The sequence below is a fragment of the Megalopta genalis genome, chromosome 12 (genome assembly GCF_051020955.1).
Source record: "Megalopta genalis isolate 19385.01 chromosome 12, iyMegGena1_principal, whole genome shotgun sequence".
In the NCBI taxonomy this organism is placed as follows: Eukaryota; Metazoa; Arthropoda; class Insecta; order Hymenoptera; family Halictidae; genus Megalopta; species Megalopta genalis.
The window spans coordinates 4,543,869-4,557,669 of record NC_135024.1 but is presented as its reverse complement, the minus strand read 5'-3'; the positions used below and the strand labels follow the sequence as shown (position 1 = coordinate 4,557,669).

General features: G+C 36.7%; 4 protein-coding genes across 8 annotated transcripts in view; 2 read left to right on the top strand and 2 right to left on the bottom strand.

Moving 5' to 3' along the window:
- The first annotated feature begins 1 nt into the window (after nucleotide 1).
- On the top strand, nucleotides 2-2,853 carry LOC117228905 (cilia- and flagella-associated protein 20). The gene is made up of 4 exons (XM_033484987.2): nucleotides 2-295; nucleotides 637-828; nucleotides 1,122-1,354; nucleotides 2,291-2,853. Exons 1-4 carry the CDS (start codon nucleotides 212-214, stop codon nucleotides 2,799-2,801), a joined length of 1,020 nt encoding a protein of 339 aa, XP_033340878.2. The 5' UTR covers nucleotides 2-211; the 3' UTR covers nucleotides 2,802-2,853.
- On the bottom strand, nucleotides 1,773-4,378 carry Taf9 (TBP-associated factor 9). Of its 5 annotated transcripts, XM_033484868.2 has the most exons (4): nucleotides 4,312-4,378; nucleotides 4,112-4,243; nucleotides 3,533-3,982; nucleotides 1,773-3,339 (listed from the first exon to the last, which is right to left on the bottom strand). In XM_033484868.2, the coding sequence occupies exons 2-4, from the start codon at nucleotides 4,227-4,229 to the stop codon at nucleotides 3,194-3,196; spliced, it is 714 nt and encodes a 237-aa protein (XP_033340759.1). In that variant the 5' UTR covers nucleotides 4,230-4,243; nucleotides 4,312-4,378; the 3' UTR covers nucleotides 1,773-3,193. The 5 variants fall into 5 exon arrangements, with proteins under 5 accessions (XP_033340759.1, XP_033340758.1, XP_076381894.1 ...); XM_033484867.2 differs by having other exon boundaries at nucleotides 4,112-4,353; XM_076525779.1 differs by having other exon boundaries at nucleotides 3,533-3,961; nucleotides 4,112-4,353.
- A 209-nt stretch (nucleotides 4,379-4,587) lies between these two features.
- Nucleotides 4,588-13,801, top strand: part of Rpn2 (Regulatory particle non-ATPase 2) — a 118,331-nt gene continuing 109,117 nt past the window's right edge. Inside the window, exons 1-8 of the mRNA XM_033484738.2 lie at nucleotides 4,588-4,716; nucleotides 5,005-5,122; nucleotides 5,202-5,371; nucleotides 5,446-5,654; nucleotides 5,742-6,227; nucleotides 6,469-6,695; nucleotides 6,800-7,052; nucleotides 7,140-7,328. Of these exons, the coding sequence (XP_033340629.2) occupies nucleotides 4,686-4,716; nucleotides 5,005-5,122; nucleotides 5,202-5,371; nucleotides 5,446-5,654; nucleotides 5,742-6,227; nucleotides 6,469-6,695; nucleotides 6,800-7,052; nucleotides 7,140-7,328 (1,683 nt within the window). The 5' untranslated portion in view covers nucleotides 4,588-4,685. The remainder of the gene's footprint in view (nucleotides 4,717-5,004; nucleotides 5,123-5,201; nucleotides 5,372-5,445; nucleotides 5,655-5,741; nucleotides 6,228-6,468; nucleotides 6,696-6,799; nucleotides 7,053-7,139; nucleotides 7,329-13,801) is intronic.
- On the bottom strand, nucleotides 7,324-12,929 carry LOC117228761 (pancreatic lipase-related protein 2). The gene is made up of 8 exons (XM_033484740.2): nucleotides 12,890-12,929; nucleotides 10,921-11,083; nucleotides 10,635-10,800; nucleotides 9,922-10,070; nucleotides 9,589-9,843; nucleotides 8,564-8,746; nucleotides 7,795-7,921; nucleotides 7,324-7,711 (listed from the first exon to the last, which is right to left on the bottom strand). The coding sequence occupies exons 2-8, from the start codon at nucleotides 10,946-10,948 to the stop codon at nucleotides 7,651-7,653; spliced, it is 969 nt and encodes a 322-aa protein (XP_033340631.2). The 5' UTR covers nucleotides 10,949-11,083; nucleotides 12,890-12,929; the 3' UTR covers nucleotides 7,324-7,650.

The following is a 13,801-nucleotide window of genomic DNA, read 5'->3' as shown; positions in this document are numbered from 1 at the left end:
GACCGTGTCATTTATTCGGGGCTGAAGCCCGACTAACCCGAAACTGAAAGCGAGAGACAATTTCGTTTCGATAGCCGAAACAAAGAAATTCTTTTCCCCCCCTTTTGTTCGTCGAACGGTCACCGTCGCGGTATTTGTCAAATAACGATGCAGTGAAAATAATCGTGAACATCGGTCTTGGACGAATTCTTTCAACGGAAAGAAGAGAACCATGTTCCGTAATCAGTATCAAAGCGGACTGCTGTCTATTCTGTACAGCTGTGGCTCGTCGCCGTTGGAAATATGGGGCATGCACGTAAGTCTTCACCGGATGACGAAAAAACTGTAGAACCCGTCTCTCGTTAATATTTTGATGGCCGGGAGTGTCGATAGAAAGCTCGGTTTAACGTGAAAAGGTGTCGCAACTATTGTCCGTTCAGTTTCGCGTATCGATTACCAATAAATATTTCCTAACGGATATTAACGCAAGTAAAACTGAACATTCGATGCCGTGCTGATGGAACGAAGGATACTTTCTCCTCGATTTGTGCGGAACAATGGCGGAGGGAGTATTACCGAATGCAGCCATCAAAGTGTTAACGGAACAATGTACGGTATTCAATTTGTAAGAGATACAAGGAGCACGATCTTGAACAGGTGAAGTATGGTTACATTCGACGAGTGACGGACGAGGAGGTGAAATCTCTGGCCCTGGAACTAACGGGAACCAATGTCACGACAACTTATATCTTTGCGCCATCGAACCCGAGGGGGTCGCTCGGGATTAGGCTTCCTTTCTTGATCATGATTATCAAGAACATGAAGAAGTATTTCACGTTCGAAATAACAGTAAATTTTTCGTCTGTACATCACTCTCATCGTTTTCTCTGTTCCAATTCCGCGAACATGTTCCAAATGAATTATCCAACTCCAGTTTTTTTATTAAACCATTCTTTCAATTCGACGAAAATATCGCAAAAAATGAATGATCTAACTCTGACTTTTTATTAAACACCTCTACTTATAGAAGTATCATATTTTCCATTCTACGTTCTATATTGTTCGTCGGTATCCTTCGTCATCAAACGAATTCATTCCAATTCGCTTCGAGCACCGTACTCATCGTTTATTCGTTTTTATAGATTCTTGATGACAAGAATATGCGCAGGAGGTTCCGAATGAGCAATTTCCAAAGTACTACTCGCATTAAACCCTTCTGCACGTCGATGCCAATCGGCCTGTCCGGTGGTTGGAATCAGGTTCAATTTAATCTGTCGGATTTCACGCGAAGAGCGTATGGCACCAATTACGTCGAGACCACGCGCATTCAAATCCACGCGAACTGTCGGATTCGACGTATTTATTTCGCAGACAGGTGAAAACCACTGCCGTTACACTCCCTGTAAAAGAGACTGCGGATTTTCGGGCGAACTGAATTATTTTAGGAACCACTGAACGAGACAGTCGAATGAATTTTATGCACGTTACTATTTTAAAGCAGCTAGTATAATATTTAAGAAGTTTGCAACTCTCCTTTGCGAAATTATTTTTCGATTAAATAAATATAGTCTTGTGGTCGTTATAAAACAGTTTATTTATCTTATGTTTCTAGTAAATGAATTAGGAAACCAATGAAAAAGTTTTCTTATTTTTTTATAAATTCGCAAATACGTGAGAAATCGATTTCAATTTTTAATCCTTGAATCAGTAACCAGTAATCGATGCTATATATAAAAATCATAAGAACTGATAATTAGACTGCAGATTTTTATACAAAATAATAATTGCCAAAGTTAGTTGTAAAAAATATCTATCTTCGTTTAATCATTTGTATAAGGTGTACATAATGTAAAAGATTCGCAAATTCTCCTGATGTCGGCACAGTTTTGTTTTTGACTTAGTCACTTTCGTTAAAAATGCATCAAATTTTCAGCCTACTAATAAATGTTACAGTGCGTTAGAATTACAATACTTTCTTCATCGTTGTACTTAGTGAAATTAATTCATCGAGAAACAAGTAATATTCATTTTAAACTATTGATATTTTCACATGCGAAAGGTTAGATTAAAATTATTTAATCTAGTTAAAATTACGCTACGAACAATGCCATAAATTATTTTAGCCTATGAAACGTTTTACATACATATACATATATCCAAAATTAACGGTCGAAGAACGAGTTTCGGTGGTCAACGCGGGCATAAAATATTTTCATTAGATATTTCAAATTTTTATTACATTTATACATGATTCTCGCAGTTTTGTAGTATTCAATATGCTCGATTTTAATCGAAACATATTCATTGACAGACTGTACACGGAAGATCAACTACCGGAGGAATTCACTCTGTTTCTGCCTATTCACCGGAAGAAGTGTGTCAGAGAAGCACCCGAGAGGAAAGAAGAGGCGAAACCGGAAAAAGAGGAAGATCTTGTACAACCGTTCGAAGAGGACGAGAGGGCTGAAGATGAAGAAGAGGAGAAAGAGTTACCCGACGAGGAACCGATCGAGGACGAAGGTGAAACTATGAAAACACAGCTAAGGGAGGATGAAGAAGAGGAAGAAGAAGAAGAAGAAGAAGAAGAAGTGGAGGGCGACGAGGTCGAACCCATACAAGGAACGGATTACGAAGCTGAAGACGAGAGCCCTGCTGAAGACGAAGTACCTGTCGAAGAAGAGGGTCCTGTCGAAGATGAAGCTGAAGAATCTACAGTCGCTGCAAATTTAACGTCTCCTGGAACGGTAACGGAAGGGGAAACAGACGCGGATGACGCAGCAGCGGCGGATGACGAAGACGATGAAAATGAAGCTGAACCATGAAATATATTTTGAACGTAAATGTTACTTAATAAAATATTTATTTTTACGTGAACTCATTTCATCGAACCTATCTATTCGAAAGACGATGATAGTTGAAAACAGAGTATTTTCGGTAATTTGTCGGAAGATTTATAAAAGTAGTAGTGAAAATAATTTCTTGTTTATTACGGTATACGGAATTATGTTCATGATATAATTCTCCTTAATATTGACTGTCCTAATTAAAAATATGCAACTCCATCGAAAATAGCATTGGTCATGGGAAGATTTAAACTGATTGCATATTTTGTTATGTCGTATAAATTAAAATTGTCACTGTCACAGTCTAATTAACATTATCCCATACGATAGAAACGTAAAATCAGAGTTTATTCTATATTTACTATTTATCATTATGGAATGTCATAATCGTCGTCTTCTCTCTTTCGTTTCATAGAGTCCTCCATCTCCATCTTGACGGGAGGCATTGTCTGCCCAGACGAGATCTGTATTTTTGGTTTTGCAACTTGAGCTTTTACCGTGGCTGGTCCTGTTGAGGCTAAAAATTTAGGAAACTACATTCATAATTCTAATATTTTCTATGAAGGAATTCGCATCTTACGTGACTGGGTTCTTAATGAAATATGGATAGAGGGGATAGATGTCTGGGAATGCAGGACTCCATAGGGATCTATAAATTAAGAGATATCAAACTCTTTTTTTTCTAATAAATTGCAATGTATAAAATTTACCTGTCGAAAATTTCAAAACTGGCTTTGGTATCGAAATTGTTTGGGTTCTAGCAACAGTGGCCAGTGTGCCTGGCCTTTTAACAATAGAAAGACCAGTTTTATTTCCTTCCACTTTGATCTTCGATTGACTACCTTGAACATTATTTCCAACTAACGAATGCAATTGTTTACCAACTCCTTTTTTAGGTGCATTTCTCAGTTTGTAATTTGTTGCATTTAAGCAATATCTATCAGGTGGTAATCTCAGACCATTACTAGGTTTCACAAATGGTAATGGTATATTATTTTTAGCACGAGCAACATCCAACAATACATCTCTTGGTGGCGGATTCGTGAATGTGCGTTCTAATTGCATTTTAACCGCCAGTCTAACATCATCCAGATCAATGAACTTCTTTTTCGCATGGTTTGCATAAATTCTACTGTCATCTAATATACAAGTAACATAACCTATTCATTGTAAACAAGTTATCTTATGAGTCGTTTTGAACAATTAATATGAAGTAATAAAGTACGTTAACAAGTATTCTGAATAGTACATTCATAATGGTTAAGAAATTAAATATATGTAATACATACGGTACGTAAATTCAAGTAACTGATTTATAACCTTCGGTTCGTAATCAGTTATTCCCATGTCTTTCATTATAGACATTATGACCTGAGCATCTTTTGGAATATGTTTCACGTGACTCATCGTTTTCGTTTTCTCTGCCATTATAGTAATATTAATATTGATATTATTATCGTATTGTAAAACACTATAAGCACATAATTACATGTATCTCACAAACGCGTTCCACTTCGATCTTGTTCCAAGTCACAATGACATACGTATGAAGTTTCTGCTACAGTGATACCATTCACGAAGTCTAAAATTTAAAAGAATAAATGATTTATAATTTCATATTTTATTTTAAAAATTATGTATTTATTATTAAAAGATTTTTATTTCTTTAGACATAAAAAGATGTGTCATTTAATGCTACGTAACATACAAAAAGTATAGTATCATATGACATTTGGTTTTTTTCTTATCACGTTGGTTATCATTACGAAAGTTTGTGGCATGTTTCAGTTGAATTTGTTTGGCGTGTTCATAGCTTGCCATCAAACTGTCTTTTGGAGTTTTTACCGAAGGAATTTATAGCTCATGAGAACCAATATGAATATTACATCCGCAGGTAAGAAACTTATTCGGAGTGTTATATTATATTATATTTAAAATTATATTATTAATGTATTTCACAATAAATTTGTACATTATGCTTATCACTATGCATGGAATGATTTGCAAATCTCGTGGATCATAACCTCTAACTTCAGATTCGAAGTGTAAAATATAATTGCTTGCTTAATTTTAAATCTTATTATTAAGTTTATCATGATCACTGTATTTTTATCTTACATTTAAACACATTATTTCGCAAATCTATCAACGTAAATTTAATTAATAATTCTTATTGTTTCAGCGGGCATTATCTCCCTTCTTGAGGAGCCAATGCCGGAATTAAAGGTGTTTGCTCTGCGAAAATTGGATATGATCGTCGATGAATTTTGGCCAGAGATTTCTGAGGCTATAGAAAAAATGTACGTGTTTTCCACTGTTAAGCTTGTTATGTTTATATATCTTCTTTTTGTATTTAACAACGAACTCTTTACTGTTTAGTGAAATTCTACACGAAGATAAAGGATTTCCTCAACATGACTTAGCTGCATTAGTTGCTAGCAAAGTTTATTACCATTTAGGTAGTTTTGAAGATTCTCTTACCTATGCTTTGGGAGCTGGAGATCTCTTTGATGTTAATGCTCGTAACGAATATGTAGATACTACCATTGGTAAGTGTATTGATTGCTATTTTATGTGTTTTTATTAAATTTATCGAACTAATTGGTTTTAATTTTATTTTCAGCTAAATGTATCGATTACTATACTCAGCAACGCGTTCTGGAAGCTGAAGGAAAGTTACCACCGGGTAGCAAAGGCATTGATCCCAGGTTAGAAGGCATTGTGAATAGAATGTTCCAGCGGTGTTTAGATGATAATCAGTATAGGCAAGCGTTAGGTCTTGCTCTTGAAACAAGAAGAATGGATATCTTTGAAGCTGCAATCCTGCAATCGGTAAGAATAAACAGGATACAAATAAAGCACAAACTATGAATTTACACGGCATAAGCTTTTTATTTACTTTTGTAATTATTTTTGTAGGACGACGTGAGTGGCATGTTGTCCTATGCTTTCCAAGTTGTGATGAGCCTCATTCAGAATCGTGGATTCCGTAACACTGTTCTTCGCTGCTTAGTGAGCCTTTATCGTAACTTAGGGACACCGGACTATGTCAATATGTGTCAATGCCTGATATTTCTTGACGATCCATTAGCTGTTGCCGAGCTCTTAAACAGACTGAGTAAAGGCTCGCAAGATTGTGTTCTTATGGCCTATCAAATCGCGTTTGATTTGTATGAATCGGCTACTCAGCAGTTCCTTGGTTGTGTCTTACAAGCTCTGAGAGCAACAGCACCTATTCCAGGAGCTCTTATGGTCAAACCTATTGTTAAGCCAGCTGTGAAACCAGCTACGGATGTTAGTTCTGATTCCACTACTAACAGCACTACAGTTACTGTTACCCCTATGGAAACTGAATCTAGTACACCTGCTCCAGAAGACAAAGCTCAACGTAGTGTCGAAAGTTTGGTAAGCGATAAGAATTCATAAAACTTTACTAATTAATTATGATCTAGTTTTCATAAGAAGACACTTGAAATACGCTCATAGCTATAGTAACCCCATTTCTGTTACTTCAGACTTGAAATATAGAGTGGAAGCGGTCATCTATTATGACTAAGAACGTGTTTTAGGTTTCTCCGTTTGAAAATCAGTTAATAGGGATGTATGTTAGTAATAATACTCCCATGAATTTCAATTTTCTATTTAGAACGCCGAAGAACGTGAACAACAGAAGCGTGTAGACGCACTGTCGAGTATTTTGGGAGGGGAAATTTCTATCGACCTGCATTTGCAATTCTTAATTCGTAGTAATCAAACTGATATGTTGATATTGAAAAATACCAAGGACACTATTAGAGTTTCTATTTGTCATACTGCCACCGTAATCGCTAATGCATATATGCATTCCGGCACGACTAGCGACCAATTTTTGAGGTAACTAATCTTTGAATTTCTTTCCTTTTCTTGATTCATCATATTTTATGGACAATTTAGAAATTTCTTTGGACGCTATTGACCTGAGTGACGCAATGTTTCAGGGATAATTTAGAATGGTTAGCAAGAGCCACAAATTGGGCCAAGCTGACCGCAACAGCGTCTTTGGGTGTGATCCATAGAGGCCACGAACAAGAGGCTTTAGCATTAATGCAGTCCTACCTCCCTAGAGATACAGGTGCTGGAGCTGGTTACTCTGAGGGAGGTGGTTTGTACGCGTTAGGACTAATTCACGCGAATCATGGTGCAGCCATTACGGATTATTTACTTGGACAATTGAAGGATGCTCAAAACGAGGCAAGTTTAAGATCATTATTTTTCTGACTTTGAAACAATCCATTGATGTAACATGTTTCTATAATATGTAACGTTTTTGTCTTATAGATGGTTCGTCATGGGGGTTGCTTGGGATTGGGTTTGGCCGCTATGGGCTCCCACAGACAGGATGTGTATGAGCAATTGAAGTTTAATCTTTATCAAGATGATGCTGTCACTGGAGAAGCAGCCGGTATCGCTATGGGCATGGTTATGCTGGGATCTAAATCTACTCAGGCGATAGAAGACATGGTAGCGGTAAGTCAAAATTATATTTTCTTTTTTGTACTAATTTCAATTATTTTATTAGGCGCTTTAATGAACCTGAATATTTTTAGTTTTTTAGACAAAACATTAATGAAAAAGAAAACATTGGAATTGTCAATGTTAAATATTGAGGTACATCATTTTTTTAAGACTAATTTTCAGTAACTGGATTCAAATCCGTTGCTTATTCATAATAAAAATTACGCATCTATCCGCACATTTAAATTCTTCAGCGACAAAGAATTTCAAATTAAGTAACATTATAAGTCATTAAAGTCAGATCTGGTATCTTGACCAGATATTTGAATAAGTCTTAATCATCAAGCGTGTAAGGTGGTTTACTTCCGGTTTTGAAGTCATAGCAACCGTGAGCTCTGTAACATAGGGAACATGAGTTAAACACAAATTTAGTATGTAAAATACGTATACAATTATGCAATAGTAAAGTATGAGTTACGTTGGGTCAATGGTAGGTCCACCCATGTATTTAATTTCACCACCATCTCGTGGAGTTCCAGGGAATCCTTTTGTGTGATTGAGGGATGAGCTATAATACTCATAGCTTCGTGAATGAGCACAATTGCCTGTTTAAGGAAATACATTTTCTTCATTTTACTGTACTATGTGGTAGTAAATGCTATAGTGTACGTCGTAAGCACTCTAGTAATTTAAGTACTGTAGCAGAATTTAGAAGATTGGAAGTTTCATTTCTGAGATTTCCACGAATTCAATGGAATTGAATTTTAATCAAGTTAGCGTTCCCCCCATGAATGGTTTAAAGGAGTACAAATAACGCCTACTGAATAGGTCCTCTAGTAATTAAAATTGTATGGGAGAATTCAAAGGAAATGAAGATTATTCAAATATGAGGTTCTTCATGAGAGATCTTAGTAAATTGCAAACAAAATGCTTTATTATTCCATTGTATTTTCCGTTATAAGTTTCTAGAGTTTATATTTATGGATTATGAATCCATAATTATTTTGCAATCTAACCACAATGACATATTTTGGTCACTTATTTTGTTCATTTCAAATTTACAACAGGAAAAAATGATATAGACAGAAATACTCGGATTGTAAGTTACACAAGTGATTCGAAAAGAGATTTGTTGTTCCTAATTAATTTAGAACGTCAGCCAAACCTTGGTAGCAGTTTCTCAGAAAATATGTTTGTTGCTCGAAGACATTATGAATTTAAGTAACAAAACCAAGTTCAATATTTACCCAAGTAGTCGCCTGCACATCCAGGTTGTTGTTTTCCTCCGTTGGCATAGAAGTCAGAGGTGCCGAGTTCTTTGGACAGTCCCAACACACTCGTGTGAACAACTTCAACGGTTTTGGCGTGGGATCGGTCTACCCTGCTATCGGGGCCGTTGGTGTCGAACATTGGACCAGCTGGGTCGAGAGCTGTAATTAGAAATATTTAAATATCAGTCTAATTGTTATTTAAATCCCTTTCAGTATTTATTTCTAAACAGTTATTGTTGAAATCCTATTTTTGTAACAAGTGAAAGAATTATTTCTAACTACTGACATCGATTTTCTCCCCATGTTTACGGAATTTTCACAACCATCAAACTCAAGTGCAATCTTTCGAGGTAGCTAAACAGCTGTATACGTTTTCATTAATTAGGTTCGGGTTTGCCAATCAAAACTTTCCTCTCGAGACCCTCTCTCGTCTCTGTTTTCTCTCGGCAACTTTGAACCATCGTCCCCGCTCAGTCCGACTACGGTGTCAGTTAGCAAATAACTCAACATTAAGTTCGGTATTGTCCAAAAGAAGTTTCGATATCCAACCGTCCCCCTTTCATCTTCCATTCAGTTTTGCCTCTGCTCCGCGTCGCTTGCTCCGCTTCGCTACTTTTTCAAACGCAAAGCGCTAAAGGAAGATGAAAGAGGTTTTAACTTTCAGACAGCGATGACGTATTGTATAAGCCGTATTATTTTTCACCCGGTGCGCATTATACGACCGAGAACCGTACGCGAAACCTTCAAACAGATTGTGCAGCGGTTGAATGGAATGCAAATTTGCTTCCTCGCGTTGTCCCGGCTGAAGGATCTGGTATGCAAGCTTGTTTTGTTTGCTGACTTTAGAGGATCCGCGCGATATCGAGTCCCAGAGCCGCGCAAAACTTGCAATTGCACTTTGCTCAGTCGCTGAAGTGGAGACTACGTACTTGGAATTTAGGGGGAAACGGAGCAAGATCTAAATTCATCTCGAGATCCTTCCATTAAGGAGTTTTACCCACCGACGACTTCGGAAACCAGGCAAGTTTTCGACAGCCTTCCCGCCGCTATGCTCGCGACGTGAGCACCGAGGGAGTGTCCGATCATTTTTAAGGTGGAGGACTTCAGGCCCGAATCCCGCCGCATGAAGTTCACGAAAGTTGCTACATGTTCGGCCACCGCCGGAATACTCTTCGCTACTTGCGCATAGTTTACGTCTTTGGCTATCTGGCTCCAATCGACAACGATCACGTTAATGTCCATAACGTTTAGGAAAGCTGCAAAACAATTATTTCTCGATTATTCAGTCCTGCAAACCCTGGAGATTATTGTGAGCGGATAGCGTTTTGTGTTACCGTCGCGAATTTGGGTGCAGACCGAAGCTGTTCCTCTGCTCTGCCAGCCGTGGGTGACGACTGCAGTCGGCCTTCTCGTGTTCCATTTGCTTGCCGAGACGCCGTTCGGGTCGTTTAGTTTTAGATTTTGGCCGTTTGTTGGGTTTCCTCTGAAATTGAAGATTGACTGGTCTTTTGGTACCTCAAATTTTCATGTTCTTCATTTTGTAAGGGAACGTAAAAGCGGTAAAGGTATTCGCGTAATGCGTGTAATGATCAGACTGGGTTTTAGACATTTATAACGAAAATGAGTAGATGCAATGCGAAATAGCAAAAACATTGTTGTGAATATACCACTGCGTTACTGGCAGCTTATTCATATTTTTATGAAAATATATAAGTGTCTACGTAGTTCCTGTATCTTGCAATTAATGAAGACAGTTTATATTTTGCATGGAAATCCGCAGTCTAATGACAACAGCGTGGAAAGGCGAGACAAAATAATAATGATTATGCAAAATAATACATCTATAATTATTTGCTCAGGATCTGAAAAATGTTGCAGTATCTAACAACGGTTCGTCACAAAAAGAAATCACACATTCTTGAACTCTATCTATATTAAAATTAACAAAGGTGTTTTATAGAAATAAAATTTGACTAGAAAGTTGATTAGTTTGAACGCTAACGGAAGATTTTCTATATGAAGCAGTATTCTAAAAATTCGTTCGAACCGTGTGAAGAGCGTGAAGGTGATAGTGTCCAGATTAGCTTCCAAAGCACTAATTTCTTGATCATTCAGTGGGCTGTAGTCGATCTGGATTAGAAATGGATCTCCAGCCTCGTTCGGAAAGATCGTGTAATTGTGCTGCGCCAACGATGTGAGCAGAGCTGGGTACACTGCAAGTAAAATTCGTTAGAATATTGTCCGATTTCTGTTATTCTGGCGATTAACGTAAAATATTTTTAATCTTGAATCGTATGAATAATATATTTTGTACGAATATATTTTGTACGAACAGAACAGTAACGGAAGTGGGGCGCCCATTGTTGCTTTCGTTGCCTGATGATCACTTCGTAATTATCACGTTTGTCTCAGCGCACGCGTCTCGCTGCCGCTTCTTTTATAGGTTTTATAGAAACAATGGTGACCCACTCGAAGCACCACGTTGTTGATAAGTTCCTGATAGAGATGGGCTCATTGATTATCGACAATTCGATAATCCTACTTATTGATAGCATCAATAATTTTTATCAATAACTTTTCTATGCAATTAATGATATCTTAAGTAGTTAGAGAACTACAGTGATCCTCAGTTTGTGCATAAAAGTGGACAATTTGGGAAGAGGAGATACGATTATACGATTATTATATATTATTGCAGCTCGTTTTTATAGTTACCGATTGTCACCAACTGTAAAAACGAGCTGCAAGGCTCGCATAATCGTACCTCCTCTTCCTGAATTGTCCATTTTTGTTTCCAAGTCGAGGGTCAATTAGGGAGAATTTATGCAAATAATTTCATGCTCTTACGGTATTCAGAACGTTTTGTAATTTAGTGTACCTACGTATGTTATCAAAATGCAGAGACAGGGGAATTAATTAAATAAATCATAATACTAAGTACTTTTAATTCGTGCCTATATTGTCGAAAGCATCTTGATATTCTTAGACTGGAGCACAATACTCTTTTATGAAAAATAACTGACCGCGGTCGTGAAACTGCTTCGAATTGTAAAACTTTTAACAACATTCTAATAAATCGCCGGTATTGAAAGTGAAAAAGGTCCTACATATTCGCTAAATATTCTATTTCATATCGTGGCACTGTACATTTGCATATAAAAAATATTATCGATAATTTGTCGATATCGTCGATAGCTCACTCATCGATAAGTAACATCACTCATCGATAAGATATAAATATGTTCATCTCTAGCTGATACATTGAGAATAGATTCTGTTTCGCACTACCGGTTATGTGTGTACATCTGTTTTTTTTTAGTCCATTTACTAATGATACACTCGTTGCCAAATCGACAACTGTTTGTCGATTGCTCTTGAGAAACTCTTTAACACGTTCCGTGCCGAGCTTTTTTTACTCGAATCTTCACACTTTGATATTTTACTAAAACTTGATGTATTACGTGCAATTATTAATTCTCATACACATAACAACGTAACAAAAACTTATCAACGACCATTCTTGCGGTGGAAATTGATTCTTCGGTTCTAAATTTCTTGTAAACAATTTGTTCAGTTCACTAAGTAAACATGCAAGCGTGTACCATCGATGGTACACGTGGCACGGAACGTGTTAAGAATCCCCGGAAATTTGACACAGTGGAACCAGTTCGATTATTTACGAATTTTTGTAAAATTTTACCGTTTAGTCCCGCTTTTTTCTTTTACATCCTTTGTTCTACAACGTTGTTTCCAACAGCCTCGATCCTTCAATCATTTAATTCTACACGCAGCTCATTAAAAATAATTGTTCGTTGTCGTGAGCGTTAATGAATCGAATATTCTTTGTATTTCTAAGAATATTTTCAAGATCAAGAGTAAAATTTTGCATTCAAGCTGTTCTTAAGAAAAATGCAAAAATATTGTTCGGTTGATAATAGCAGTGATAATAGAAGAGCGTAATATGAGAAGTTTTGATAAATTTATTTAAAAATCAACAATGTGTGTGTGTGTGTGTGTGTGCAACGATTCGTTAATTTATGTGAGAAATATTTAATTCTGCTAATCGTTGAGTTCACCGAGAGTGAACAATTTGGGGGAAACTGTTAATATTATTTACGCGCAAATTAAAATGGCAAAATTCCGGTACTTCGACTATATTTACAAAATAATTAAAGAAAAATAAATGAATTCGAATGAAATATTGTTTACAGAATACGGTAAGTGAAAGAAATATTGGACTATGCAAAATAGAACAAAATATTGTCGAAGGAAGATTTAGTCTAGTCCTTGATATTCTCTTACTTCGTATTAAAGATTCCTCTTGGTCGCGGACTCTTCAACGTTTGCGAAAGATAATGATTTACTTTGGTTTATATACTATATTCAGTTTGTTCAGACACCGGCTCGCAGCTGTATATAGTCAGGTGTATAATGATTTGCTTTTCTTTAAAATTTCGATCGTTGAACAAATAGCTAATCGAAGAACTACATACGAAACGGCAAGTTACATAATTTCGAGACACTTAGGCGATTAACGTAAAATATTTTCGTTACAGTCGCAGAGCCATCTCACGTGACAGGAATTCTTTTTTTATACCGGTTTTTATTGTAAATCGCGACGCGTCAGAAATTGCCATTTTAGATATTTGCGATATCGCGATTGCTTAATAAGTAGAGTCAACGATGCAATCGTGTTGCAATCACTCGTTAAAAAATCGTTTATTCCGGAAAGAAGAATGAATAGGTGGTTTAACGATTAATCCGCCGATTCATTTTCCCGATCGCTTTAGAGAGAATTCTGACGGTCGTTATCTCGTTTATCGGACGTGATCGTACTTAGAAGAGATTAGGCGATTCTGAGAAGCAGCAGCGAGAAAAAAAGATTCGGAAGAAAAGAAAACAATGCAACGTATTGCAATGTATCAAAAGAAATACAGAAGAAACAACAATTTGTACCATGCTTGTTTCCAAGCAGTCTCTGATCCGACATGCTCTTTTTCGTTAAATAGTAAATTCTAGCTTATGAATTATTCTAACTTATACATTCTGAATTATTAACAAGTGATCGCGTTAATTCATTTAGAGCAATTATAAGATTTGAACAGTCTAGACATTGCATCTAAGATTATTCTATAATCATATTAACCCTTTGCACTCCAGGGCTCCGGAGCGGAGCCATTTAAAATTTGTCTTCAAACTCGAGGGCTCCGCTAC